This window comes from Eutrigla gurnardus (assembly GCF_963514095.1).
Source record: "Eutrigla gurnardus genome assembly, chromosome: 13".
NCBI lineage: Eukaryota > Metazoa > Chordata > Actinopteri > Perciformes > Triglidae > Eutrigla > Eutrigla gurnardus.
The window spans coordinates 24,217,374-24,243,289 of record NC_139936.1 but is presented as its reverse complement, the minus strand read 5'-3'; the positions used below and the strand labels follow the sequence as shown (position 1 = coordinate 24,243,289).

Below are 25,916 nucleotides of genomic sequence, written 5' to 3'. Positions count from 1 at the left end.
AGAAACAATTTTTAATGAGGTTAAAGTAGCAATACCACAGTATGCCACAGACAACTTTAACTCAAAGTAACGGCTACTTGGAGTCAAAATTCCAAGTAGCCGACTCAATAAAGATCATTAGGCCTACTCATGCGTTCACATTTTAACGCTGTAACTGCAAACCTTTATTGTGGTATTCAGTAGTCGAATGATAGCAGAGGATGATGATACTGAGTGTTCTGTCAAACCTGCACTGTAATCACAGCTGTCGAACGGAATTAGAAATGTAGTAGAGTAAATAGTGGCAGAGTAAAGTACCTCAAATGTAGAATGAAGTACGGCATACTTTGTGACTAAGCACCCAGGTTGTCTTTTTGTATGCAGTGGGCCTCATGTCTTCTCTATTAGAACGGTAGGGGGCGCCTGTTTGATGGGATATATTTTGTCCGACATGAACGCGGCCTAACCATCTAAACAACGTTTTCGGAGACGCATTAGATCTTCACCAGGGCGGCACGTCAGCTTTACAAACACAATCACTACTGCTAAAGGGTTGCTCCCCCCCCCCCCCCGGAGCTGTAGGAGCGGGTGCCCTTGGGTGTCAACGCCGTGGACAGGCGTGGCAGTGGGCTGGTCCAGGAGCACCGAGCGATGAAAAACATCAGGGTCCATTGATTTGGGACCAGCTGAGGCCCCGAAATAGTCGCAACCCAAACAGTTGGCAGACAGATTGTGATTAAGAGAGTGCTCGTTCCGAGGACGTGGGTGTGCCGCACCCGCACTGGATCTCCGCTCCGAGGATGCACTGAGGTGAGTGTGCTGCCTGCCGCCGAGTCTGCGTGCCGCTGCCGAACGAGGCGATGGTGGTTCAGTGGCTGGGCGTAGTAACCTGCGAGGTCCTCCCTGACGCGTGCATGAGCCGGGTGTGCGTCCGACGCGGCACCGCCTGATGGTCACAGTGTCGTCGGCCAGACGCTGCCTTTTGATCGGGGGTCTGTTTGTGTAGCATGATGTACATATGCGCTCCCGGTCCCTTTCTTCACCGCGCTCTGCAGGCGGAGGCCGCCGTGCAGATGTGTTCTATTGTAGAGAGACTACAGGCCCGTGAGGGTGCTTCAGCCCGGCTCTGTTTAATGGGAGCGTGCAGCAGCGACGGCCGCGTGCTGTTAGCACCTCGGCCTGTGTGTGATTGCGTCTGTGTGTGTGATTGTTTGTTTGTTTGTTTGGGGCATGTTGCACTCTTCTGCTCGTTTGGAAGTGTGATTTAAATGTACGCGTCTTTGCCTCAGCGATTTGCGGGTGGCCATTAGACCCTGGTCCTGATGCTGCAAGCGCGTGCGAGTGTTGCTAGGCAGCCATGCAGCGCGCGGGCCGCTCGCGGGTGGAGGAGCGGGGGATGGCGGAGGAAAAAAGCCCGAAAGCAGTATTGTGATTTCACGTTGTAGATACTCAATTAGCTGCCCCTGCGCTCACGTGACCTGATCAATAAGCTTGTCCTCTCCCCCCCACGTGATACAGTGGAGTACAGGTTTAATAGCCCATGAATGTTGAAGATGTTGAAGTCATTGGTGGAATTTAGTTTCTATTATTAACCTTTAATCTTACTAATGTGTATGTTTAATAACTCTTGAGTGTCTTACACCAATCAAGCCTTTTCTATCCAACACCAAACATGGTAATTTGTTGTTTTATTTCGTCAAACCTTAATATCAAGTTTGTAGTTATTGAAAATGAAGCATGAGATGAGGGACAGATAAAAAAAGAGTAATGATGAGGGGATGTGTGAAACATGCAAACGTTTCCCAAATGTAGGCTACTTGTATTTCTTTGAACTTAAAGACAGAAAATGTGGTTATTTATATGTTATTATTTATATATTTGCTGCTCCGGTCCTCTTGAGATTAAATTGGACTCCATGTGACCTGTGACCTAAAATGAGTGTGACCGCTGCTCTACATCAGTCATGTATTTCATCTTGTGTTTCTGGAAAGCACTCAGTCAGCTGTTTAGAATGAACTCAGTTTATTCAGGGGTTGAATAAAGCAAGGTTCCCTTGCACCTAAGCATGGGACGATATTAATAATTTCTGTTAACTCTCATCCTGCCATCATCATAATCATCAAATATGCTTAAAATGTTTGGCTCTTAAATGTACTGAAATCACTTTACATTTAGTGAAGGAACAGATCTTTATTGCGACACAGACATGCATCTTTTCTACTAGATACATTTTGAAATGTATCTGTATGTTTTTTTTTTTTAAATCAGGCTCTATTTTTCACTTCACTACCGTGATAGCGAGCTAGACAGCTTTTTAAAGTCTTTCATGATATTTACGATTATCCAGATAATGGAAATTCACCACAATCAACTCATTTTTTTAAATTGTTCCACGGTTAAATCCTACATCGTACTATCCCTCACTGTAGGTGTATGCAAAAAGCAGGGTTCATTCCCTAACAAGCTTGGATTCCCATGTTGTTTTTACCATAAAGTTAATGGGCAAACATGATGAGTTGCATGAGTTTAGAAAGAAAACAAGACATGATCACAGTTACTCACCATTACCTCATTTTGTGAGATTCTGTTTTGTTAGGAACTAGTTTTATTTAACTGGTGGGGATCCACTGACCGGCCTTCATGACATAAACCTAATGAAAGCGAAGCCGAGGAAAATCAATGCAGAGCTACTTAGGCCGTCTATACCCAGTCTGCCTCTGCTGCTGGATGTCAAGGCTCAGACACATGTCTCCTAAAACTCACAGCAGTCTGGACAGGCAAGTACATGTGAAGATAACATACACAAACTGAGACAGCAAATGGTTTGGTTCACCTCTTTCTCAGGTTTGGATCAGGCCAAAGATCTTGGAGTATCGCACAGCAGAACACACACCCAGAGAATCATTTTTATATAATAGTATTAAATCTATACGGAAATTCTGCTTTTGCCGTTTGACAAGAATGCAGCTGAAAAGTAAAACTCCCAGCTGTATAGCTTTTGTTCTGCTTCTTCTATCACCTGCACATTGTTCTTTATCATCATCATTTTTTTAAATTCAAAATGAAACTGCAGCACATCTGCACATATATCGAATATATATATGTGTATAATGTATATTATATTTATTTAGTTCATGTCTGTCTGTCGGCCGTTTCCTGAGGTTTTATGACACAAAAGTGAGGCGATGATGCAGCATGATCAGCCGTCACAGTGCCACTAAGGATAAAAGGAGGAGGAAGTGAGGATGCGCCTAAACAATTCATCTAATTTTAGTGAAATCAAAATATGGCTGGCTGCTATTTTCAAATTGTAGGAGGTGCAATATTTGTTAAAGGGGCAGTGTGTGTCAAAATGCAATTTGAAATGAAATGTTGCTGCAGAGGTGTCCTGGTAAGAATATATCTTTGTTTGGAACTGTCCCCCAGGGAAATTCACCACTATCATTTCTTTTTCAATGAAAATTCCCTCTAATATTGTAATTCAAAGTCGTTCCCCCTGAGCTGGATCTCCCTGCCCCTTAATCATGAGGCCCCTCCCTGGAGAGAGGCTTTCTGTCCAGCAGCTGGGCCCCCTCCACCCCCAGAGATACGCTATGAACCTCCCTCTATTGTGAGAGAGCTCCAATTTAGGCTTTTTTATCATCATTTTAAAATACTCATAATATCCCATCTTAAAACCAAAAACTGACCATCAATTAAAAAGTAAAACACCATGTATCTGAAAAATAAGTACCATAGAAGGCATGTGACGATATTTAAATGATATTATCTTGATAATAGGAGTACCAGATACAACTATGAATATACCACATTACAACAACTGCATCATAAAATATAAACATATATGACACACTTATGATATTCTTTATACATTAGACAAATGTGCAGATTTGCTGCCCTTCTGTTTGGGCGCCTTGTGCAGGTTAAAGAGGAAGCGGAACAAAGCGGCTGACGGAGGCGAGGTGTTGCTCTGGGCAGGAAAGACTTCCTCTGTCAGTCTTTGTGCCGGCGGAGCTGAATCTGATAATCACTCAAATAGCTTAAAACACTCAAAATGGCAAAATGTCTTACCTCACATTTGGTCAAGAAACCAATATTTTTATTGCACATAACATACACATAACACATCTCCTATCATGACCCGCCATAAAGTCCTGTATCGTCCCCTCCCTCATAGTAAGTTGGACCCAAACAGCCCAACGTTTGTAGTGGAAGTGTGTGATTGGTGAGTTGAGTTAGTGCTTCAGTGAACGGCTGATGTTGCTCGTTGGCTGATGTTCCAGGGCGTTTGAGCTCAGCCGCCGTCACACGTTATCCAGAAAGTCCATTAAAGGTTTAGTCATCTGTCAGTTTCTCGTGTGCAACGCGATGGGATTTACAAATGCACGCGGATGTGATGTTGTACGCTGAATTGTAAAAGCCCCGGATCCTGGAGATGGTGAGGGAGGGGGTCGGCGATGCACGTGATTGGATTCACAGATGCTTATGTGGTGGTAATGCAACTTCTCAAATAAGAAAGTCATTTGAGTTGGTCAGTGAGATGTAGCACAGGAGAGGAGGGTGTGGTGCATCTGGACCTTATCTGCTCCCTGCAGCAGTGTGTGTGTGTGTGTGTGTGTGTGTGTGTGTGTGTGTGTGTGTGTGTGTGTGTGTGTGTGTGTGTGTGTGTGTGTGAATAGGGGAGTGGCTGGCCAGCTCTTCTCTGAAGAACATTACGGTAACTCTTGACTATTTCTCCAATTACCGAGCCGTATCATAGCTAACTTCCTGTGAGTGCTTCTGACGCTGCCGTCTGCATGTGAGCTCCGCTAACGCTGCATTTTCTGTAACTCTGCACTTCCACCGGCCAGTGCCCTGAGGAATACAGCATCCTTAATGTGAGGGTAGGTCTTTCATTTTTATGCTGCCATTTTAAAAATACAAACAAATATCCGACTTAATATGCACTCTAATATGTCAGGTTTTTATTTTGAACTTGACAACAGGAAACGCTCTTTTCATGGTAATGTGAGATACTGAAGGATTGGCTTGGGGTTGAATTGTACCTAAGAGAGCATATCGATTGAACTGACAATTGTTATTTAATATTTCATCATCTTTGTTAGATCTCTTCTTGGGCTCATGTGCACCACTGGATCCTTTCAGGCTTCTGTGCACTCTTGTAAGCAGCATCGACGCGGGAGATTAAACAATATTCAGCTCACTGCATTTCTCACGTTTACTTATTTCTTATTGTAAGGCAGCAATGACTTTCATATGAACAGGATGATGGCTGCAGCTCTAGGAGCATATGGCTAGTATATATAATATATATATATTATTTTGTAATGTCTATTATTTTGTTTGTTTTGTATTGTACTGCATTTAGTTCATTTCATATTTGGTATGAAAATGGAAGTGATGAATTTAAACCAGGTGGCAACCTCCAGTCCTGAAAAGTAAAGCCATTGCTGAAGATCCTTAAAGCAGCTCTCTCTCTGCTGGCCATCAGGGGGCGACTCTCGCAAAAAGTAGTCTGGTTGTATAGAAGTCTATGAGAAAATGGTCCTACTTCTCTCAGTAAAGATTGTAAACATGAGTTTATGGTCTCAATCTCTAGTTTCAAGTCTTCTTCAATCCAGCATGATGTTCATTTAGTACATGATGGTCCATTTAGAGTCCACCAGACCAGAAAGCAGGGGATGCTTTAGGGCGGGGCTACCTTGTGATTGACAGGTCGCTCCCACAACATCGCTAGCATGATGTAGTTCGCTACCAATGCAGTTAACTTCCTGGATGACTTTAACACTAAGCTGTAAAGTTGACCTTGAATTATGACGCTAACTTTGTTCGCAGCTTCTCACCAGAATCCAACAATCTGACTGAAATGAGCACGGCCGTAGTTTATCTCTAACTCTTGAGTCGGGGCAGCCTTCTAACAAGTGCAGCGTTTATAATATCGACACTCTTTCTTTGCAGTTGTTCCAACCCACACCTGGTTGTTAGGACACCCACTGCAAAACAGTCGAAGATGAGCAAGTCCCCCACCCCCAGAGGCACCCCAGTGGAGCGCAGCCCCAGTGATGGGGTCCCCGAGGGCCTCGTGTCTCCTCAGCCCTCCACTCCCAGCTCCGGACCCCAACAGAAGAAACGCATCTCCAGCCTCCTTCAGAGTCCGGTGAGATGGCTGTTTGTCTGTGATTTATTGTCTTTTTCCTTCCCCCGTCTCCTCTCCTCTAGATGTGGTTATCTCCTCCCGTTGTGACAAATCTGTGCTCAGATGCCACCTGACAGCTCGGGCTGCAGTCAGCGCCGGAGCCCATTCTCAGTGCATGGCTGTGTGTACTTCTGCATGTAGCAGGACAACAGTGAGGGAGGCTGCATCACACTGAAGAGGAAAATGAAGAGGTTTACTCACCCTCGCCCTCTAGTGTAGGAGTGTGGTCAAAGTTTATCTTGGTGCAAAAATGAGATGGTTCAGGGGTCGCCAAAGACCGAACATGGGGTGTGTTTGCATGTGTGACAATAATCTGTGTGTGTGTGTAGTCATTCAGGGAGGAGCTGGATGTGCTGATCCAGGAACAGATGAAGAAGGGTGGCAGCTCATCCAACCTATGGGCCCTGAGACAGTTGGCTGATTTCATGGCCTCACATGGCTCCCAGGCCGCCCTGCCCGTCTCCCCTTCTAGTAAGTGCACAAGACTTCTAAATGAATAGCTTACATACTGCTGATACCCTGACATAAAACACAAGGCCTCAAAATGGCAGAGTGTCAGAGTGTTTCATTAGTATTTCATTCACAGCAACCAGTTTAGTTGAAGTGCTACACTGTCTTTCACCTCACAGCAGTTGTGCAAATTTGACAGCTGGATTTATTTTCTCACCCAAAACATCCAAAGTACCAACTGTACAGATATTAACCGTAAGCTATCTAACATGTATGTACCAACCGTGTGTGTATGTAGGATGTGATTTGGGAGATGTTTTTTAAATGTTTTCATTCATGAAAATGAATCATGGGGCTGAACATTGGTGTAGTGGGTACCACTGTCCCGGGTTCGATTCCCGGTTCAGGTTCCATCTGAATTTGCATGTTCTCCCCATGTCAGCGTGGGTTCTCATCAGGTTCTCCAGCCCTGTGATAGACTGGTTACCTGTCTGTCTCTACATGTCTCCCTGTGATAGACTGGTTACCTGTCTGTCTCTACATGTCAGCCCTGTGATAGACTGGTTACCTGTCTGTCTCTACATGTCTCCCTGTGATAGACTGGTTACCTGTCTGTCTCTACATGTCAGCCCTGCGATAGACTGGTTACCTGTCTGTCTCTACATGTCAGCCCTGTGATAGACTGGTTACCTGTCTGTCTCTACATGTCAGCCCTGTGATAGACTGGTTACCTGTCTGTCTCTACATGTCTACCTGTGATAGACTGGTTACCTGTCTGTCTCTACATGTCAGCCCTGTGATAGACTGGTTACCTGTCTGTCTCTACATGTCTCCCTGTGATAGACTGGTTACCTGTCTGTCTCTACATGTCTACCTGTGATAGACTGGTTACCTGTCTGTCTCTACATGTCTCCCTGTGATAGACTGGTTACCTGTCTGTCTCTACATGTCAGCCCTGTGATAGACTGGTTACCTGTCTGTCTCTACATGTCTCCCTGTGATAGACTGGTTACCTGTCTGTCTCTACATGTCTACCTGTGATAGACTGGTTACCTGTCTGTCTCTACATGTCTACCTGTGATAGACTGGTTACCTGTCTGTCTCTACATGTCTCCCTGTGATAGACTGGTTACCTGTCTGTCTCTACATGTCTCCCTGTGATAGACTGGTTACCTGTCTAGGGTGAGCCCAGGGTGTCAGCTGGGATCGGTCCAGCCCCCTGTGACCCTGAATACAGGATAAGCGGTAGACGATGTATATAAACGAATCAGGAACTGCAGTAGTTCTGCAGTGTATAGATTATGGGGTCTGTTAGGCTATTTCTGGCAGCTGTTGAAGTAGCATTTCGAAATGAATTCTCTCTGTCTTCCTCCCACAGACATGATGATGGTGACGCCCATCAATGACCTGCAGGGCTGGGAGCCTGGCAGCATGGTGAAGGGGGAGAGGTTGATGCGCTGCAAGCTGGCTAGTGTTCATCGCCTGTTTGACCTGTACGGCTGGAGCAACATCAGCCGCACCTGTCTCACTGTTAGTCCTACTACCTGTTCACATCACAGTCTGACTTTTGTTGTGGGGCAGAGCACGTACACACCGAACAGACGTTTTACTCAAATCAGTGGGAGGTTCAGGAATCTGGCTTAGACTAGAGTTAGACTGGCTGCTGGTGGTCAGGGCTCACTATAAGATCAGTTTTGGTTGACAGCAATCTTAAAAGAATATTCACCTACAAAATGATCATTTGTATTTCAATTTACTCAACTTGTGTTACCTTGAATTCTGAACAAACAAATCAAAATATTAAGAAAAGTAGAATGAATTCAAGTAAATGGGCTCCACGTTTAACAAACTTTATATGAAAACATCCGTTTTAACAAACAAACTCTCATTTGTGTCTCACTCAGACGGCATCCTCTTGTTCGGAAAAGTGCCTTAAACATGCACTCTCTCTGCTGGCCATCAGGGGGCGACTCCTCTGGTTGTAAAGAGAAGTCTCAATTTCGAGTCAGATAGAGCATAAAGCAGAGTATGCTTCAGGGAGTGGCTACCTTGGATAAAGGAGTCTTGGATTATAGTGATTAAACTAGCTGTGACAGTTTGCAAGCGGATGTTTTGCAAATTCATCACGACTTTGCTCAACTTTGCGTTGACAGGTGAGAAGATCAAGGTTTTAATCAACAATTCAAGGAATCAAATGGTCATTTTGTGGGTGAAGTATTCCTTTAAGGCACAGTAAGGTTTCCAAATATGATAGAGAAAAAGTTGTTCATTTATCTATTAATGAAATCAGCTTCATCAACTCAATGTTTCCATTGATTTGAAGTGCAAATTGAACTACAGCAGACATTTAAGAAAACCACATCTTAGACCAGCGTAGCTTTAATGTCTTTAATGCCCCTCTTCCCTCCCGACAGCTGCGTGTTAGTAAGGAACAGGAACACTTCTTGGTGCTGATGGACGGCCTGGCCTACAGTGAGGTGACCGGATCCAGTCTGGTGAGTCGTCACAGTCACAGTCCGTGTCATTTATTAGGTACACCCGTTTCGGGCTAATGCAATTCAACACAAATGAGGTCATAGTAAGAGGTTTTGTTGCACCAGACAGCTTGTGTTTGAGGTGTTTGTTGTCCCTGTTCACATGGACAAGAGTGGCAGAATGTTAGAAACACCTCTGAATATCATGCAGCTCGGTTCAACACCAACAGTCGTGGTGAAAGATTCAATTGAATAAACACCTCTTTGACATTGGCAGCATAGGTATCCCTGTTATGTTATTGATGTGATGATATTTTTATTCCATTCATTGATCAATAATTCATTCAGTCAGACAAAAGCTGCTTTTAGGGGTGAGACGATATCGCGGATGGCATTCAAATCCTATAAAGAAAGACAATCACAATACGTTGACTGTGGTGAATTTCCGTTATCAGGATAATAGTGAACATCATCACGGCAGAGAAGTGAAAAATAGAGCCTGATTTTTAAAATCACCATACAAAAATAAATTTCTTTATCCTTTATTTATGCAGGGAGACATTATGATTTCACTGTTCATTATTTCAAAAAATGTTCACGAAAGATGTCTGATATGAAATGTAATAAAAACTAAATTAAATCGATACCAGTACGTTTAAGTGCCATTTTAAGAGTTTTAACCATATTTTGAGGATTATCGGGGTAATATGGTGAATGGCAATTATTCTCAGCTACTTTTATGCACACGTGTTTTAAATGTCTGTCTGTGGTTTCCAGGTGAAGGTGAACATCCTGGGTGAGACGGTGGAGAAGGGCTGCACCAACATGGACGTGGACACGGAGAAGTTCAGCCTGCACTCGGCCATCTACTCGGCCCGGCCAGATGTCCGCTGCCTGCTTCACATCCACACGCCGGCCACGGCTGCGGTGAGTCAGCCTGACCTCGAGCCCAAAGGAGAGGTTGGCTTTAGCTCACATCTCTGTGCTGACGTTGATTCACAAATTCACACTTCCGCTGGTCACATGGAAGAATGGATGCTCTTCAGATAGAATACAACATACTCGCTGAGTTGGATATGAGTGTGATAACATGATGTCATTGTCCAGCATGGGTTTGCTTGTGACGTCACCCCTGTGAATATGAGGCTGTTGTGGTCTCCAGGTCTCAGCGATGAAGTGTGGCCTCCTGCCGCTGTCCCATGAGGCCCTGCTGGTCGGCGACGTGGCTTATTATGACTACAACGGCGTCATGGAGGAGGAGGAGGACAGAGTGGAGCTGCAGAAGAGCCTGGGGCCAACCTGTAAGGTGAGCCGGGCCACGAGAGAAAAGACACGGCTCCCGCGGGGCCCCACATTGAGCTTTAAGAATGAATGAAGAAACGACATAAGGTGGTTCGCTCTTAACACCGGATTAAATATTGAAGCTGCTCGGAGACTCGGGAGTCGGCCTTCTCCTTCTACAGTGACACTTCTCAATAATCTGCAGCCAGCTGTGAAATAGAAACAATGAAGGTGGTTTTCATGGCTGTGTGAATGTTCACGTGATGTGTAGGTTCTGGTGCTGAGGAATCACGGCATTGTGGCTCTGGGGGAGTCTGTGGAGGAGGCTTTCTACACCATCTTCCACATCCAGGCTGCCTGCCAGATCCAGGTAGTACACACACACACACACACACACACACACACACACACACACACACACACACACACACACACACATACACACCACATACACACCACATACTGACTAACAGCTGATGCACCGGAGACAAAGTGCTGCCCCTGCATGAATGTGTGTGGGTGTGTGTGAGTGGGAGAGTGAGCCGGCGTACATAATGTAGATGCACCAGTCTCATTCTTGATGCCCTTCTCAGGATATTCTTTCATTGTAATTGAGCCAGCCACTCTGCACTGCGGTGTAATACACCAGAGGAGTGTCGCGTGCCGAAGTGACGCTGCAGTTATCCTGCAGGACCAACAGTGGCCTGTAGGGAAGTGGATAGGTGACGGTAAGGTCAGTGATCATTCAAATCTATGGCAGCTGATGTGTTGAATTCATTTCAAAATGCGTGTGGAGACAACGTTTGATCTCTCTGCTGCCGATCAGGGGGCGACTCCTCTGGTTGAAAAAAGAAGCCTGATGAGTTTATGGTCTCAATCTCTAGTTTCAAGTCTTCTTCAATCCAGCATGATGTTCATTTAGTACATGATGGTCCATTTAGAGTCCAACAGACCAGAAAGCAGGGGTGCTTTAGGGCAGGGCTGCTGATTGACAGGTCGTTGCTGTGACGTTGCTAACACACTATCAATGCAATTAGCTACTTAGATGACTTGAACACTTAGATGTAAGTTCATACCAGAGGCCAGATGATCCAGTTCCAATAAGATCGCTGCTGGGCGTGCCTCTCTGCTGCTTGTGTTCATCAGATCCACCCGTCGCTCCTCCACAGTCTATATATGGTCACTTTTCACTGGTTGCAAAAATTCTAATATGGCAACGGCCAAAATGCCAAACTGGAACCACCAAACAATGGTGTTGGGGGTCACAATGACATAAAGCGATACAGTCTATAGTCTGAACTCAGTAACTTTTCCCTGAAAAGAAAATAGCCGAAGAGAAGCTGCAGCTTGTTTTATATCTGTTCTTTGTTTTTGTGCCAGGTATCTGCTTTGTGCTGTGCCGGTGGTGAACATAACTTGATCCTGCTGGACCGGACCATCCACAAACCCAACGTAGCTGGCACCGTGGGCTGGGCTGGCTCCACCTTTGGACCCCTACACAAGAGCCGCATCGGGGAACACGAGTTTGAAGCCCTCATGAGAACCCTGGATAACTTGGTAGGCAGCAGTTCCACCACTCAATAACACAGCCATGACTGAGGATTAATACATAATTTAGATTTCATTTAAAGACCATTTAGATTTCATTTAAAGGACCACGCCACCTTTACATATGAAGTTCTGTTTACTCATCATGAAGAGTACTACACAGTTGTAATGTCTTCGGTGGCTCATGATGGAGTTCAGGGAAATGATTAACCCTGCTCAGAGGCATCGAGGGCAGGGAGTTCGAAAGGCATTTAGGTTTATTGAAAGATGATAGAGTCCCATTACTGTTAAGCATCCAATCATGGACCACAGAAAGCATCTGGACTAGGAGGGGGGAGGGGGGAGGGACATCCCTTCAAGGCAAATGGATAATAAATCCACAAAATGAAAAGTATTAGAAATGCTACTGTAATGAGGTAAACAATGACTCACCTCCGCCAACAGCCTTCATACCAAACTGCAATTAATCCCTCGAAAATTCTTCACAATCCAATATCAGATATCACATAACCATAATTGAACCGAAGGAAATTCATCACCAACCCACCTCCTCCTTATAGACCTTCTCGCCAACATTAAAATAAAGTGAACACTTTCTGTGTGGACCTTCAAAGCATCTGTATACTTCCATACTAGTGGACCGGGGAGCAGCTGTTGCTCTATATCCACATTTCTTTACATATTGGAATAATGCACCTTTTTTTGACAATGGGGACAATTTGGAGAATCTGCTGTTGCAAACTGAGTGTAAATATAGAGATATGTAAATGTTATGTAATATATGATATTGAATATCCGTATGGCAATTGCATATTTATACGCTGGAGGACAGTTACAGAATTCCTCCTGTGTTTCTTTAGCTAAAACCACTGTCCAAGTTAGCATTTTTTATATCAGTTGCTATAAGCTCCCTCATCTATGCAGTCTATACAAGCAGACGGGTAATCAACATAGAATCAAAGTGAATGGTCATACCCAACAATAGCCGATATTTGAGTGAGTTTTGGCCTGATATCCGTCAGATCCCGATCAGATCGAGGCATCCCCAAGCTCAACCCATGCTAGGGACTACAAGTCAGGATGTCTCACTCTCACTTTCTGTTTTGTGTGTCTCAGTTTTGTGGCAGTGCAGATTGCTAGATTACCCCTTTTTAAATCTGCTTTTTATATTGCCTTTTTACTTCCCTTGATGTGTGTCGGAGGTTTTCTTACTTGGGTAGATCGCCGTGGTAACGTATGCTGCACAGAGGCGGCAGTGGCCATCAGAGGGCGACTCCTCTGTTTGCAAAAGGAAGTCTGATTGCATGGAAGTCTATGAGAAAATGACTCATTTGATTTATTATAACAGTAAAAATTTTAACATGAGTTTATGGTCTCAATCTCTAGGGCTAGAACTGTGACTGGGTATTTTTCTTAAAGCAAAGATATAACTGGTGAGGTGCTTAAGACAAGTATTAAATCTACACATCAATTCCTTCACAGTAATTCAACCCAGATTTAATGGCTATAGTGTTCTATGATCAATGCACAGTTCTTTGAACCCTCACACGACCACCTTTAGTTGTCTGAGGATATGAAAGATTGCTGGTGGGAGTCTTTCCCACGTCTATCTATCATGTGAACGCAGCATAAGCGCCATGACAAATACTGCTCCATTTCCTGTAGCTGCTCCTCATTAACAGCCTAAAAGCCTTCCTGTGGTTTGGAAAAGTTTTAAGGTAAAGCAGAAGCATGAAATGTCAGCAAGTTCTCAACAGCAGATGCATTTGTTCCCCAGAATGCAAGCACAAACCACCTTTTATTACACTTCAGGAATATATGAGCAGCCAGCAATCAGTTAGCCTAGCTTAGCATAAAGACTGGAAACAGGGGGAAACAGCTAGCCTGACTCAGTCCGAAGGTCACAGAATTCACCTGCCACCTCCTCGATACACAGTTCCTCATGTCTTCCTACACAAACATTTGGTGTGGATCCTACACACTGTTAACTCTCTGTCAAACCACAGTTTAGAACTTTATACACTTCCCTTTTGTATATACTGTTTTAATAAATGAGGTGCTGGTAGAAATATTCAATTACAAGGAAGCCATTAATTGTAGTTCCCAAAATCTTTCACTGTTCCTTTAGTGCAATGACACAGCTTCCCTCTTCCTTGTGTTTCAGGGCTACCGTACAGGCTACGCCTACCGCTTCCCTGTGCTGCTGGAGCGAACGCGGACGCGGAGGGAGGTGGAGGTGCCCGCAACCGCCACGGCGATCCACCAGTTTGATGACGACGGAGTCCACCCGGCTCTGAGGCAGCACCCTTTTGCTCAGCGCCAGCAGCAGGAGAGGACTCGCTGGCTCAACACCCCCAACACCTACCAGAAAGTCAACCAGGAGCAAGCCAGCCCGGGTCACCAGCGCACCACTGTGAGCCTACCGGGAATCATTGCTTTGATTAACGATCAGGTCACACTTGAAATGATGCAGACCAGATTTGTGAAATCATTGCGCTGGTTCCAACTGTCCACAAACGTGCACTAATTGTTCATTGCAACATCCACAGCGTGCTGCAGGGTGTGCGTCATTGTGTCATGTTTGCCTGTCTGTCGTGATATGAGAGCAGAGGGATTAGAACCAAGAGTGAGATTAAAGTGAGCAGTGAGGAGGGAAGGAAGGATGTGCTGGCACAGAAACACAGTCATTTAAACAGATCAAGTGTGATGTGCATTCAAGTCAGGGAATTCCTCTAATGATCAACACCTCCCCGTCTGATTCACCTGGAGGACCGTAGAGGAAAGACAGATTGGAGCTGCAATGATGAGTCCCTTTAGAGACACAAACAATATGAGGCTGCCATAAAGTCAGTGGGAGGAGCTTGGCTGTCCCTTCCTCTCCCCCTCGGTCCCTCCCACCCTCCTCTCTCTCTCCTCTTCTCTGCATTGCAGAGGAAAGCCCTGCTGCCCTGTGATGACTGCTGCAGTGCAGAGTCTGCCCTCTGGTGGACAAACAACCACATTATCGAAGCTGGTTAATAAAAACGCAGGCCCCGATGTCCCCCCTAAAGCCCAAGTTATGCTTCCCCGTCGACACAACGCAAGGGGGCTTGCGGACCTTAAATCCTGAACCCTCAGGGACTAAACTGGCGTCACCTGGTTAATGGTTGAGTGTGTGAGGCTCAGAGGGCTTTAAATGGTTTGCATACAAATGGGGCAACACTTGACTTGTCATGTTAAAAGATGTGATCCAAGAATGTGGATTTTTATTTTTTATTTTTTACAGCCTGATTTGAACATCTTCCAGGTTCTTATCATCCCAAAAGACATGTAATTGTCAAATAATCTGTTTACTTGTTTCAGTTACAGTTTTTCTCAATTGCTAAGACACATTTCTCGAAAGCTGCTCTCCTTTTCTCTAAACTGTGAACACAAAACCCAATTTTCAAGCTACATTCACAAAACCTCAGACTCTTCTTGCAAAACCAAACTTTCAACTCAAAACAGTTTAATCTGTGCCCAAAACTGAACTCTCATCTCAAAACAGTTCAATCGGTGCTCAAAACTAAACTATGTTGTTAAATCGTGCCCCGAGTCAATCAAAATTAAAAACACTACAGAGCAGTCACTAAACGCTACGTAGAAAAATAGAAAACACAATGCTCAGGACATGAAGCTGTAGAAATAAATGTTAATTGTTCATCCATCCATTTTCTACCGCTTATCCTGTATTTAGGATCATATCTTCATATTCAATGAACCTATCCCCATGCATGTCGTTGGACTGTGGGAGGAAGCCGGAGAACCCGGAGAGAACCCACGCTAACACGGGGAGAACATGCAAACTCCACACAGAAGGAACCCGGGCCTACCCGGTGAGGCGAGAGTGCTACCCACTACACCACCGTGCAGCCCTGTTAATTGTTTACTGTAGGCTAAATGCATGTTGCAAAACAAAAAACCTGTTTATTTAGCACTTGTACATAGTAAAAAAAAAAAAGTACCAAAAACAGAAATCTTGTGCATTTAGCACTTGTATACAGTAGCCTGTGTAGAAGCCTACGTAAACATAAAGTACAAAAATATACATGGAATACTAGGCCTACAAACAGTTAGACTAACCCTCCATTACAATACTACAGTACATTGGCACAGTGATGTACTGAAACACATATTTACTTACAGTATACTGTGGTACAGTACATAGTATAGTCATACAGTAATTGCTGTCAACATTTACATACTACAATGTCAAAAAAGGTAATCACCTGTTCTCTTCTCTAAATCTTGGGATTATGGTGGACACAGTGAATCTACTGATGTTTGGTTGTACCCTTTGTCCGGCCTCCCTCATGCTCATACCATGGACAAGAACATGGTCAATCACAGTAGCTCTGATTTCATCAGATATTACTGTTCTTTGTCTTCGCTGACCACCTTGACCACCTCGACCACCTCGACCACCTCTCACACGAACTCCTCCTCTCAGATTTCTATCCATTGTAGTGCCTCACAAACCAGTGCTCTCTGAATATATGTTCCCTCACATCATTAGCCACAAGTGTGATCAATTTTGAGTTGTTATGTTCAACCAGTGACCCCTGTGCTTTACTTGTGTTTAACTTTTGCCACCTGTGCTCACCATTATGCAACACAGGTGCATCACAATGAAAATGTGTTGGCAAGTTGTGTCTAAACAGGTGAAAAGTGCTTATGGTTTTGCCAAAAGAGTGACTGATTCAATCAGTGGGTTCAGGCAACGGAGCATTTGGTTCAGACAATAGGGTTTAGTGTTTTAGCAAATGAGAAAAACTGTAGAACTGCTTCCATCAGCAAAATAACTGGTTGATGAATAAACCAGTATGTAATATGCCCCGTTACTCTGATTTCAAGTAGTTATTTGGTCTATATTTAATCTTTAATGTTAATTGTTAATTAATGTTTCTGTGTAGGCTAAATGTAATATGCCACACATTTGCCGTCCTCTTTGTTTACTTTTTTTTTTAATTCCTCTGAGCTTTCCTGGTAACCCTCATGTTTCACATCACAGCGCTATGATTTGTGGGTAATTCCCTCAGGAAATGTCTGCAGAAATGCAGAGAAAGTTGGCATAAAGGTCTCAAAATGTCTGAGAGAGTCCTCAAAGCACTGTGAGTGTGGAGACTGGGATTGTTACCCACGGTGACACATGTTACTCTAACTTGATATATCCTTCCAAAGTTCCTTTTCCAGCTGTATCCTTGAATTGAACTCATTTTATTGCTGCTTATAACTTTCACCAAGATTATAATATATGGATTTGTCTCGGGCTGTCTTTCCCTTAGTGGTTGAAGTCAGAAGAGGTGACCCAAGCTGGCAGCACAGCCATCAAGATAGAGAACCCGAACCAGTTTGTGCCTCTCTTCACCAACCCTCGAGAGGTGATTGAGACACGAAACAAGGTAACTGTCTCCCACAATTCCAGTCTTTGCATCGTGTCACCCAAATCAAAAAGGTTAAACAAGAAATGTCACTGTTGTCAGATCCGACAGCAGAATCGTCAGGACATGAAGACAGCAGGACCGCAGTCTCAAGTCCTCGCCAGCGTTATAACAGTCGACAGTCCTCCGGTAAACTGCTTGCCAAACCTCTTCCCCGGTCTCAGTCCTCCTCCTTACCTGCACCAGTAAGAGCTGTGATTGTTTTCTCTTTCTTAGTCTCCAGACATCCCTGCCGAAGTCCCACCAGAACCAGAACCACCCAACCCCTTTAATCAGCTGACAGACCAGGAACTCGACGAGTACCGCAAGGAGGTGCAGAAGAAACAGGATGGAGGGACCAACGGTATGATTCCTTCAGATACACCCAGCTGGCTGGACGAATGTTTGACTCCACTTAGACTCCGACACTTTCAGAGTAGTTATAGTGAACAGTAGATGTCTGTTTGTTCTTAAGTTTAGAACAAGATCTACACAGCTACTTAAAATGATTTCCGTATGCTTTATTTGTCTAAAAGTATGTTATTAAACTTAACAACAGTATATTTGTTTTAAAGTACATTTAAAAAAATTCAACTTTTAAAACAAATAAAATCAATAAAACATTTATCAACTGTTTGTAGCTCTAGACGGCTATTTCAAGTCACTCGTGATGATATTTAGGATTATCACTTTCACTAACGCGTGGCACACCTTCCCCTAACCTTCTTAGAGGTGCTGTGTGTAACATGTTAACTGCCTTTCAGCTTCAACTTTCTCCCAGGTTTTCACTTGTTCCGTTTGTCACTGTAAGAAACCGGGCCATCTTTTTCTCCGACAGATGTCCTGCTGAGTTCTTGTTGCATGCTACAAACTGTTTGAATGTACAGATACTAAGCACAGCACCTTTAAGCTGACTCCCTGCACAGCCGTACCCTCACTGTCCTCACTGTGTCTCTGTGTGTGTCTGTGTGAGTAGGGGAGGAGGTGGCAGACGACAAGGAGTCTCCCCCTGCTACCTCCCCCACACAGGGCCCTCCGCCCAGCCACCCTCCTCTCCCAGGTGAGGCTCGGCAGAGCGCCGACCGCCTGCACTCTGCTTGCATTGCACGCCGCCTATCGGACCAGGACCTGCTCCAAGTCTCACATGGACCCATGTGTGATCCAGTACTGAGTCTTACGTGGGCCCATGTGTGATCCAGTACTGAGTCTTACGTGGACCCATGTGTGATCCAGTACTGAGTCTTATGTGGACCCAGACGCATATGTGATCCAGTACTGAGTCTGATGTGGACCCATGTGTGATCCAGTACTGCTTCTGCACCTGCATGCTACAAATGCTGGCTCACAGCTGTGTTACTCATCTCCATATGCAGTTAAAGGATTTACCTTGTTGATCCGAAGTGTGCGTCATATTAATAATTTGTTTTTCATTTCATAGAAATGTATCCACAATAAATATAGACATCATAGAGAAAAATCACACAGTACAATTCAGTTTTACAATGTGTGCAGCATGCAACATCCTCTGACCCAGGAGCCTCCATTGAGTCAGGAAAAACTCACTAAAACCTGTTTAACAAAGAAAAGGAGGAAACAACAGACAGAAATACAATAAACCAGAAAATTACAACATAGTCAATCCATATGACAGATATGATACAAGTGTTGATAGCAGTGATGGCAGAAGTAATAATAGAAGATGGTTAAGGCTAAAGAGAACCGCAGCAGTGGATATAATAATAATAATAATAATAATAACACATGAAAATGATTCAGATTAAAGCAGATCTTGGAACACAAACAGAAGAAAAATGGCACAAATGAACAGATGTAGTATTTGTAACAGGCTGCTCTACAACACTCATCAACACAGCGTTCTGAAGCAATTTGGGGATCGGTATCCTCTAGTGAGACAGCATCGCCATGGAAACGGCTTAAAGTCAAGTTTCTGTTATTGGTTGTACCTGTTTGATTTCCATTTTGCCACATTTCAGCCCATCTGTGTGTGTACCTACTGTATGAGTTGTTCTCTCTCCCTCTGTGTGTCTTTTCTGTGTTACTCCACACTGACTCATAGGGCACACTTCTGGTGCTTTGGTCTTGTCTCACTAGTAAGTACAGAGAATGATAACTCACTTCTCATTCAGCAAGCATGTACATCTGCAGTCATGTGTCTAGCATGTAGCTTAGCGGTTCCATCCCCACTCAAGGCTCTCTGTCAGGATACTGACTATTTTTTTGGCTTTTTTTTTTTCATGACGCGGAGCAGAAGAGGCAAAGACCGACCCTCCAGCCATACAGAACGGAGGCGAGGAGGAGAAGCAGACGACGGAGGAACTGGAGAAAGGGATGAAGGCTCTTTCGACCAATGACACCTCCTCCACGCCCGCTGCTCCGCCACCCAAACTGCAAGGCGGCACCCCAGAGGGCTCGCCCTCCAAATCCCCGTCCAAGAAGAAAAAGAAGTTCAAGCCGCCATCGTTCCTGAAAAAAAGCAAGAAGCAGAAGGAGAAAGCAGAGACCTGAGGCGCCACACACACACACACACACACACACACACACACACACACACACACACACACACACACACACACACACACACACACACACACACACACACCTGACCTCGGTGAAATAATACTGTGAAACATGTCTTTGTGTATGATGGAGCAGGTGATGATTTTCCATGTCGGATCTGTCATTCACAGGCACCATGTGATATACTGACGTACCATTTTAACACTGTTACTCACTGATTTGATCACAGCGGTGATTCATCTCAAGCACTGATTATTTTCACCTACTATTTGACCCAGGTCGAACAACATTTTGACACTTCTCATCACACACATACACACACACACACACACACACACACACACACACACACACACACACACACACACACACACACACAGAGTCCCTGTATTGCTCACATCTTACTTTCACCTGCTGTGCTATCAAACCATTACTTAACTTCACTGTATAGGCGTTCAAACACGTTCCTTTCTGGAACTGGGATCACTAGTGTGATCTTGTGTACCGCTCAGATTTCATTTAATAACATTTTTTTTTTATCCACAACTTTGCAAGACAGGTGGAAATGTAAGTCCCTTTGAATGATGCACCCCTTATCCATGTATAGGCACTCGACATGTGTATATTGACATTCTAGTATGTTGCATTCGTTCATCACCATAGGCATCTTTTAGTCACAATATTGTTTGAATTACCAGGTAGATGTTGCAGGTATGCTACGTGAGCACAGGTGCAGTACGTCTAGAAATATACTGATAGCTACTCATTGTGCTCTTCTGAATGCTGGTTATGTGTAAAACTATCAGTGTGTCGACATTATAACAGCAGGGAAGAACAAAGAAATAGGGAGCAGAGAAAATAGGCCGGTTCACAACAACAAGTCGCTATAAATGCCTCTGTAACCCAAAACAGGATCAAGCATAGATCATTTGTTGCCTGCCAATGCAGTTTGAAACCCAGTATTAGACGATACTGAAGGTACTAAACATTCCACTTTTCTCATTTTCTTTTAAATGTATGTGTGCAAAATACCTCTTAACAGTTGTAATTAGTTTCTGTTTTAACCAGTAGCTGTTATCAAAATGCTGATGTGTGATGTTTGCTCATGGTTTTCATTTATTTTATATTAGAATGTATATGTGAGTGTTGCAAGGTTACCATGTATCAGTCATTAAAGATCAAGTTTGATTTAAAACCAATGGCACATCTAGTTTGTCTATTTTTTGTCTATTTAAAGTCCTTGTTAAGGTTCTCAAGGACCTCAGTCCAGACCTATGGGGCTGATAAAAATGCGCACTGTAGAGACTCTCCTCCACTTCACTAGATGGCGATCTTCTCCAAAAACTCCACCGGAAGTTCGTATATTCAACCAGAAGAGACAACAGAAGAGCCTGCTTTAAATAGCAGCCATTAATCCAACGAGATACAAATAACCCCGAATTTGTCGACGTTTCTCGACTCAAATAGTGTTTTTGTTAAGTTAGGGAAGCATTTGATTTATTAGGATCATGGGCAGGAGTCGGAGTCGAACTCCTCCAAGGCGAGGTAAGAAACTAGCAGTAAGTTAGCTAACTTGGCTAACGTTGACTCTACGTATGCTACTCAGCTGATTGTGTTAGCTTGTAGTGTCTTATTTTAGACTGGAAGAAAACAACTGTGCACATGAAGATGTTAACGAACCCATTTACTTTTCTTAATAATGACTTTAATCTCTAAAATGTGACTATACATAGGTAGCGTTACTGCGTTAACTGACGTTACACAGAAAGCTCTAGTCACAGGAGGAGCTATGAGTTACTTTAGAATGGTTTGGTAGTTGGTGTGTTTAACTGAGTATGTCATTAAATATTGCTGTTAAATAAACAACCGGACTTAACCTGACTGGCACCTGTATAAACCTGTATATGTTGTTAAATATCAGATATTGTCATATGAGCTGGGATCGACTCCAGCCCCCCCGCGACCCTGAATACAGGATAAGCGGTAGACGATGGATGGATGGATGGATATTGTCATATGTTCAATACACCTGGTTTCTGCTTCCCTGTTTGCCATTTGAGTGACTTGCGAGTGATACAATCTTATCTCTGGTTTAAGAACGGTGGGGATAGTTTAGATTAAATCTCATGTTTATAATGACATCTGACAATTTTCATATCAATCAATTTGATGGTGTTTATAGCATGAACAGCATCTTTTCACAACGTTCTCAACCACACAGGTTTTACAGAATACTGGATCAACTATACCCCCATGAATGATAAAGAAACAACAACTGAATGCTATGTGTTGTTGCATAATCAAAAGATAAAGATGAAAGGAAATATGTTTTGACAACACTGTAATTTTATCAATAATAATATATACATGAACAATGTATCACCCGTAATAGTTTCAGAGCCTATTCCTTCTATTTAAAAGTTGATTTCACTCACTTGTAAATTATTCAATTGCCTTATGGAATACAATTGAATAATGTCTGTTGTAGAAGAAAATGCGTTACCTTACAATTATTATTTAAATCTCATACTAATGTAGCTTTCTCTTGTACTCATCTAATGTCCTGCTGCCCCTATTTGATTGTGGTTAACTTGTTAGTCTTGATGAAAAGACCCTTTAATCTTTCCCCCTTCCTGAACTGTCTCCATAATATCTTTGTCTCACATACATTGATCAAGGCCCGACGAGTGGCTCCTGTAGACATTGTCTAGTTGTCCCGAGAACAGTCACACCTTGTAGACATCCACAGATGTCTCTTCCTCTGCAGAGAGACATGTGTTGATTCAATGCAAATCACTAATGACGCCTTCCCTTTTGTTCTCCCGAATGTTCTGTATAAATCCACCTCGGCCAGGCCATTTGGGAGACTGGATCTTTATGGATACGCTGTGAATTTCTTTTCTCCACTGTCAGTGATTAAACCTCATTTGAACCAGCTACAGAATTGGACCTGAAGAGTTTTTCTTCCACACTGTACATACAAAACTAAAATTGTTTATTTATATCGCCTATAGCACATGTAAAACCTGTTGCAGAGAAGTTCAATAAAGAAGAGAATCCTCTAAATTGTATGTAGAGAAGAATGTTGGTGCCTGGATGCCAATATGCCATGTTGTTCCCCCAGTTTCTGCTAATGCTTGTCGTTTCCTCCTCCCCTGCAGAGAGAAGGCGCTCCAGGTCAACCTCACGGGAGCGTGACCGAAGGCGAAGGGAGAGGGATCGCTCTCGTTCTCGAGATCGGGACCGAGAGCGGCGGAGAAGCCGCTCACGATCTCCTCACAGGAGACGTTCAAGGTGAGGAGACACTTTATTTTTTGTTTGTTTTTATACTTGTGGCTGCTTTAAGTGGAACATTTAGATTTTGGCATCTACAGGGTACATGGTAAATGTTATAAATGTAAATGTATATTGTCACCAAATATGATTCTTGTGAGTTATCATAGCAGTTTGCAGTGTTTTAGGGTACTCTTTGCCCTTAGAGAATAAGCACATTTATTAGTTTAATAGACTTGCACAAATCCTGAAAAATATTATTAATCACTTAAAGTTGCAGAAGTGACCTCAGTAGTCGGGGTAACTTTAACAGCCATTTTTTGTTCCTGCAGGTCTCCCCCGAGACGCCATCGCTCCTCCTCCCCCTCTGACGAGCGCAAAGATGTTAAGGATAAGTCAGCGAAGCCCATTCAGATCTCAGGTATTCTAATTATTAACATAATTTATTATTAATAGTATGCCCCTATTTGCTATTTCAGTGCTTTTCACATTACCAAGTGCACTGTTTAGTAAGTTTTTGCTCAAATTTGTATTTATTCTTGACAGCTGAAGACATGCAGGGCAAAACAGAAGAGGAAATTGAGATGATGAAATTGATGGGATTTGGCTCGTTTGACACCAGCAAGGTAAGAGCACATGGAAGTCCTTTGCTGTGTACCCAAAAGGGGATGCAGTTTATTTCATATAAAACTCATTCAACAGCTGAACTGAAGATGGGCATACACTTGTTTGCATTCATCTTTGTTGGCCTGCTCCATGTACCAGTTTATCACAGCTGTGGTTTCCATAAACACATGGTGAATGCCTAGTATCAGTGTAGCCAAGGTTCAGAGTACATACAATACCATGCTTTTTTGACGGCATGAGAAAGCTCATGCCTCTGTTGACAAAAAAATAATTGAACATTAGAAAAGTCTATATGTACTATAACCTTTTCTGGACAACAAGCTAGCCCTCAATGACTCAATGACCTGCTTAATTTATATAATATATTGTATATGCAACTGCCTCCAGTAAAATCCTTCCAGCGGCTTCCTTTGTTTCACGCTTTCGGATTTATAACTCTTTTGTGGTTAGAAAAGTGTTGGTACTCTTCTCAATGGACAAAAACACCTCAGCATTATGGAATACATATTGGATATTGACAATTTTGTTTTTCAATATAAAAACTGCATATGTAACTATTTTCCAATTAGTTGGGGAATAAAAGGAATGATTGAATTCAAGCAGACTACTACATTTCATTAATTAGCAATATTTCACTATTTAACTTTAACGTATGATGTTTAATGTTGATGATGTTTGTGCAAGGCAGTAATGTTGTTTTCCAACAGGGGAGGAAGACTGACGGATCAGTCAATGCATTTGCTGTCAATGTGACCATGAAGAGAAAATACAGGTACGTCCAAAAAAAAAATAGAAAAGGAAGACATTTGTACTTGCATAGAGCTGTTGGTGGGTTGCGCAGCATCCTAACAGTGTGGCACATAGCCATACACATTTTTTTTAGAATTGTTGTTTGTTTGTTTGAACCTCAGCTCTCCATAAGGTTGCCGAGTTAAAGTGTCAACTTTTCAGTCCCCTCACAACAAGCGCTCTCGGCTTCACCCACTGTTACTGCAGCCAATCACCTCTGCAGGTGTTTCTATGCAGGGATTCTGGCTCTCCCATTGGTGCTCGATGATGTAATCTGCAAGTGTTGCGAGGGTAACAGTGATGTAATGTTTTCATTATATATATATTTTTTTTAGGCAGTACATGAACAGAAAAGGTGGGTTCAACAGACCATTGGACTTCATCGCCTGAAAGTCTCAACAAGTCATTGTGATACCCCAAGAACCGTACGTCTGTTCTCCTCTCCATAGTGAATGATAGTGTGCTATTTTTTGTTATTTCAAACCTGCTTTGTGCAACAATTGTGTATATACTGGTTTTTACAAGAGGATCTCCTAACAATACTCGGCTGTGTCTAAATACTGATGGCTTTGTCTGAATATTGATAGTAGATGCAATGCATGGTGCTTCGTGTTGTTTTATTTTAAATAAAAGCTTTTGAAACGCGTGGCTGTGATCCTGTTTGTGAAAAAGAACTGAAATAAAGGCAATCAATTTTTGATATGTAGTTGTCATCGACTTCACGACTTTAAGCATTTGTAATTTGATGAAAGTAAGTGGCCATATTATTATTATTATTATTATTATTATTATTATTATTATTATTATTATTATTATTATTATTGTCAACTGCAATACAGTGTAACTTCTGAGTTATTAGTTCTGTATTTAGTCAGCTTTAGTATTCTCTACAGGTTTATGTTATGGGCTGGTTTCTTATACATTATTGCATTTAAACCTGGACGAAGGACGTCTTCCAGTAGATAAACTCATCTATTCATGTTTCTTTAGCAGCGTTTTTTTCCTGTTTTAAATTGGGCATCCGTCTCATTTTGAAGCAGGTTTTTTTCTGATATAATTTCGGAAAGCAGCGGGTGTACGCCTGCGCAGATAAATGTTTCGCGATAGGAGGAAGCAAGAGGCCAATAACAAGATAACATGTGAATCCAGCCAATACCTCAACGCGAAATAAGACAAACAACATCACGGGAGCCAATGAGTGCAATACACCGCGAAACAGCATGGCAGAGAGGCGTGTCCTCTGTCAGAAGCGGGCGTTGTCGCTTTAGCTCGTGGGCAATTGGGGCCAATAGCTGAGAATTTTATCAGAAAGCAACCAATCGC

At 43.2% G+C, this 25,916-nt stretch overlaps 2 protein-coding genes across 7 annotated transcripts; both read left to right on the top strand.

Annotated features, from left to right (window-relative positions):
- The first annotated feature begins 512 nt into the window (after nt 1-512).
- Nucleotides 513-21,103, top strand: add2 (adducin 2 (beta)). Of its 6 annotated transcripts, XM_084024363.1 has the most exons (16): nt 4,718-4,862; nt 5,938-6,136; nt 6,505-6,646; nt 8,004-8,155; nt 9,040-9,120; nt 9,877-10,026; nt 10,262-10,405; nt 10,652-10,750; nt 11,761-11,937; nt 14,093-14,341; nt 17,232-17,348; nt 17,430-17,516; nt 17,604-17,730; nt 18,343-18,426; nt 19,444-19,477; nt 19,636-19,773. In XM_084024363.1, coding segments are annotated over exons 2-16 (1,791 nt in total). In that variant the 5' UTR covers nt 4,718-4,862; nt 5,938-5,989; the 3' UTR covers nt 19,637-19,773. The 6 variants fall into 6 exon arrangements, with proteins under 6 accessions (XP_083880486.1, XP_083880489.1, XP_083880485.1 ...); XM_084024360.1 differs by lacking the exons at nt 4,718-4,862; nt 19,444-19,477 and adding an exon at nt 513-789 and having other exon boundaries at nt 19,636-21,103; XM_084024359.1 differs by lacking the exon at nt 19,444-19,477 and having other exon boundaries at nt 19,636-21,103.
- Nucleotides 21,104-21,276: 173 nt separating this feature from the next.
- snrnp27 (small nuclear ribonucleoprotein 27 (U4/U6.U5)) lies at nt 21,277-25,239 on the top strand. Its single transcript, XM_084024173.1, has 6 exons — nt 21,277-21,449; nt 23,066-23,198; nt 23,510-23,598; nt 23,724-23,803; nt 24,512-24,576; nt 24,929-25,239. Exons 1-6 carry the CDS (start codon nt 21,413-21,415, stop codon nt 24,981-24,983), a joined length of 459 nt encoding a protein of 152 aa, XP_083880299.1. The 5' UTR covers nt 21,277-21,412; the 3' UTR covers nt 24,984-25,239.
- Nucleotides 25,240-25,916: the final 677 nt, after the last annotated feature.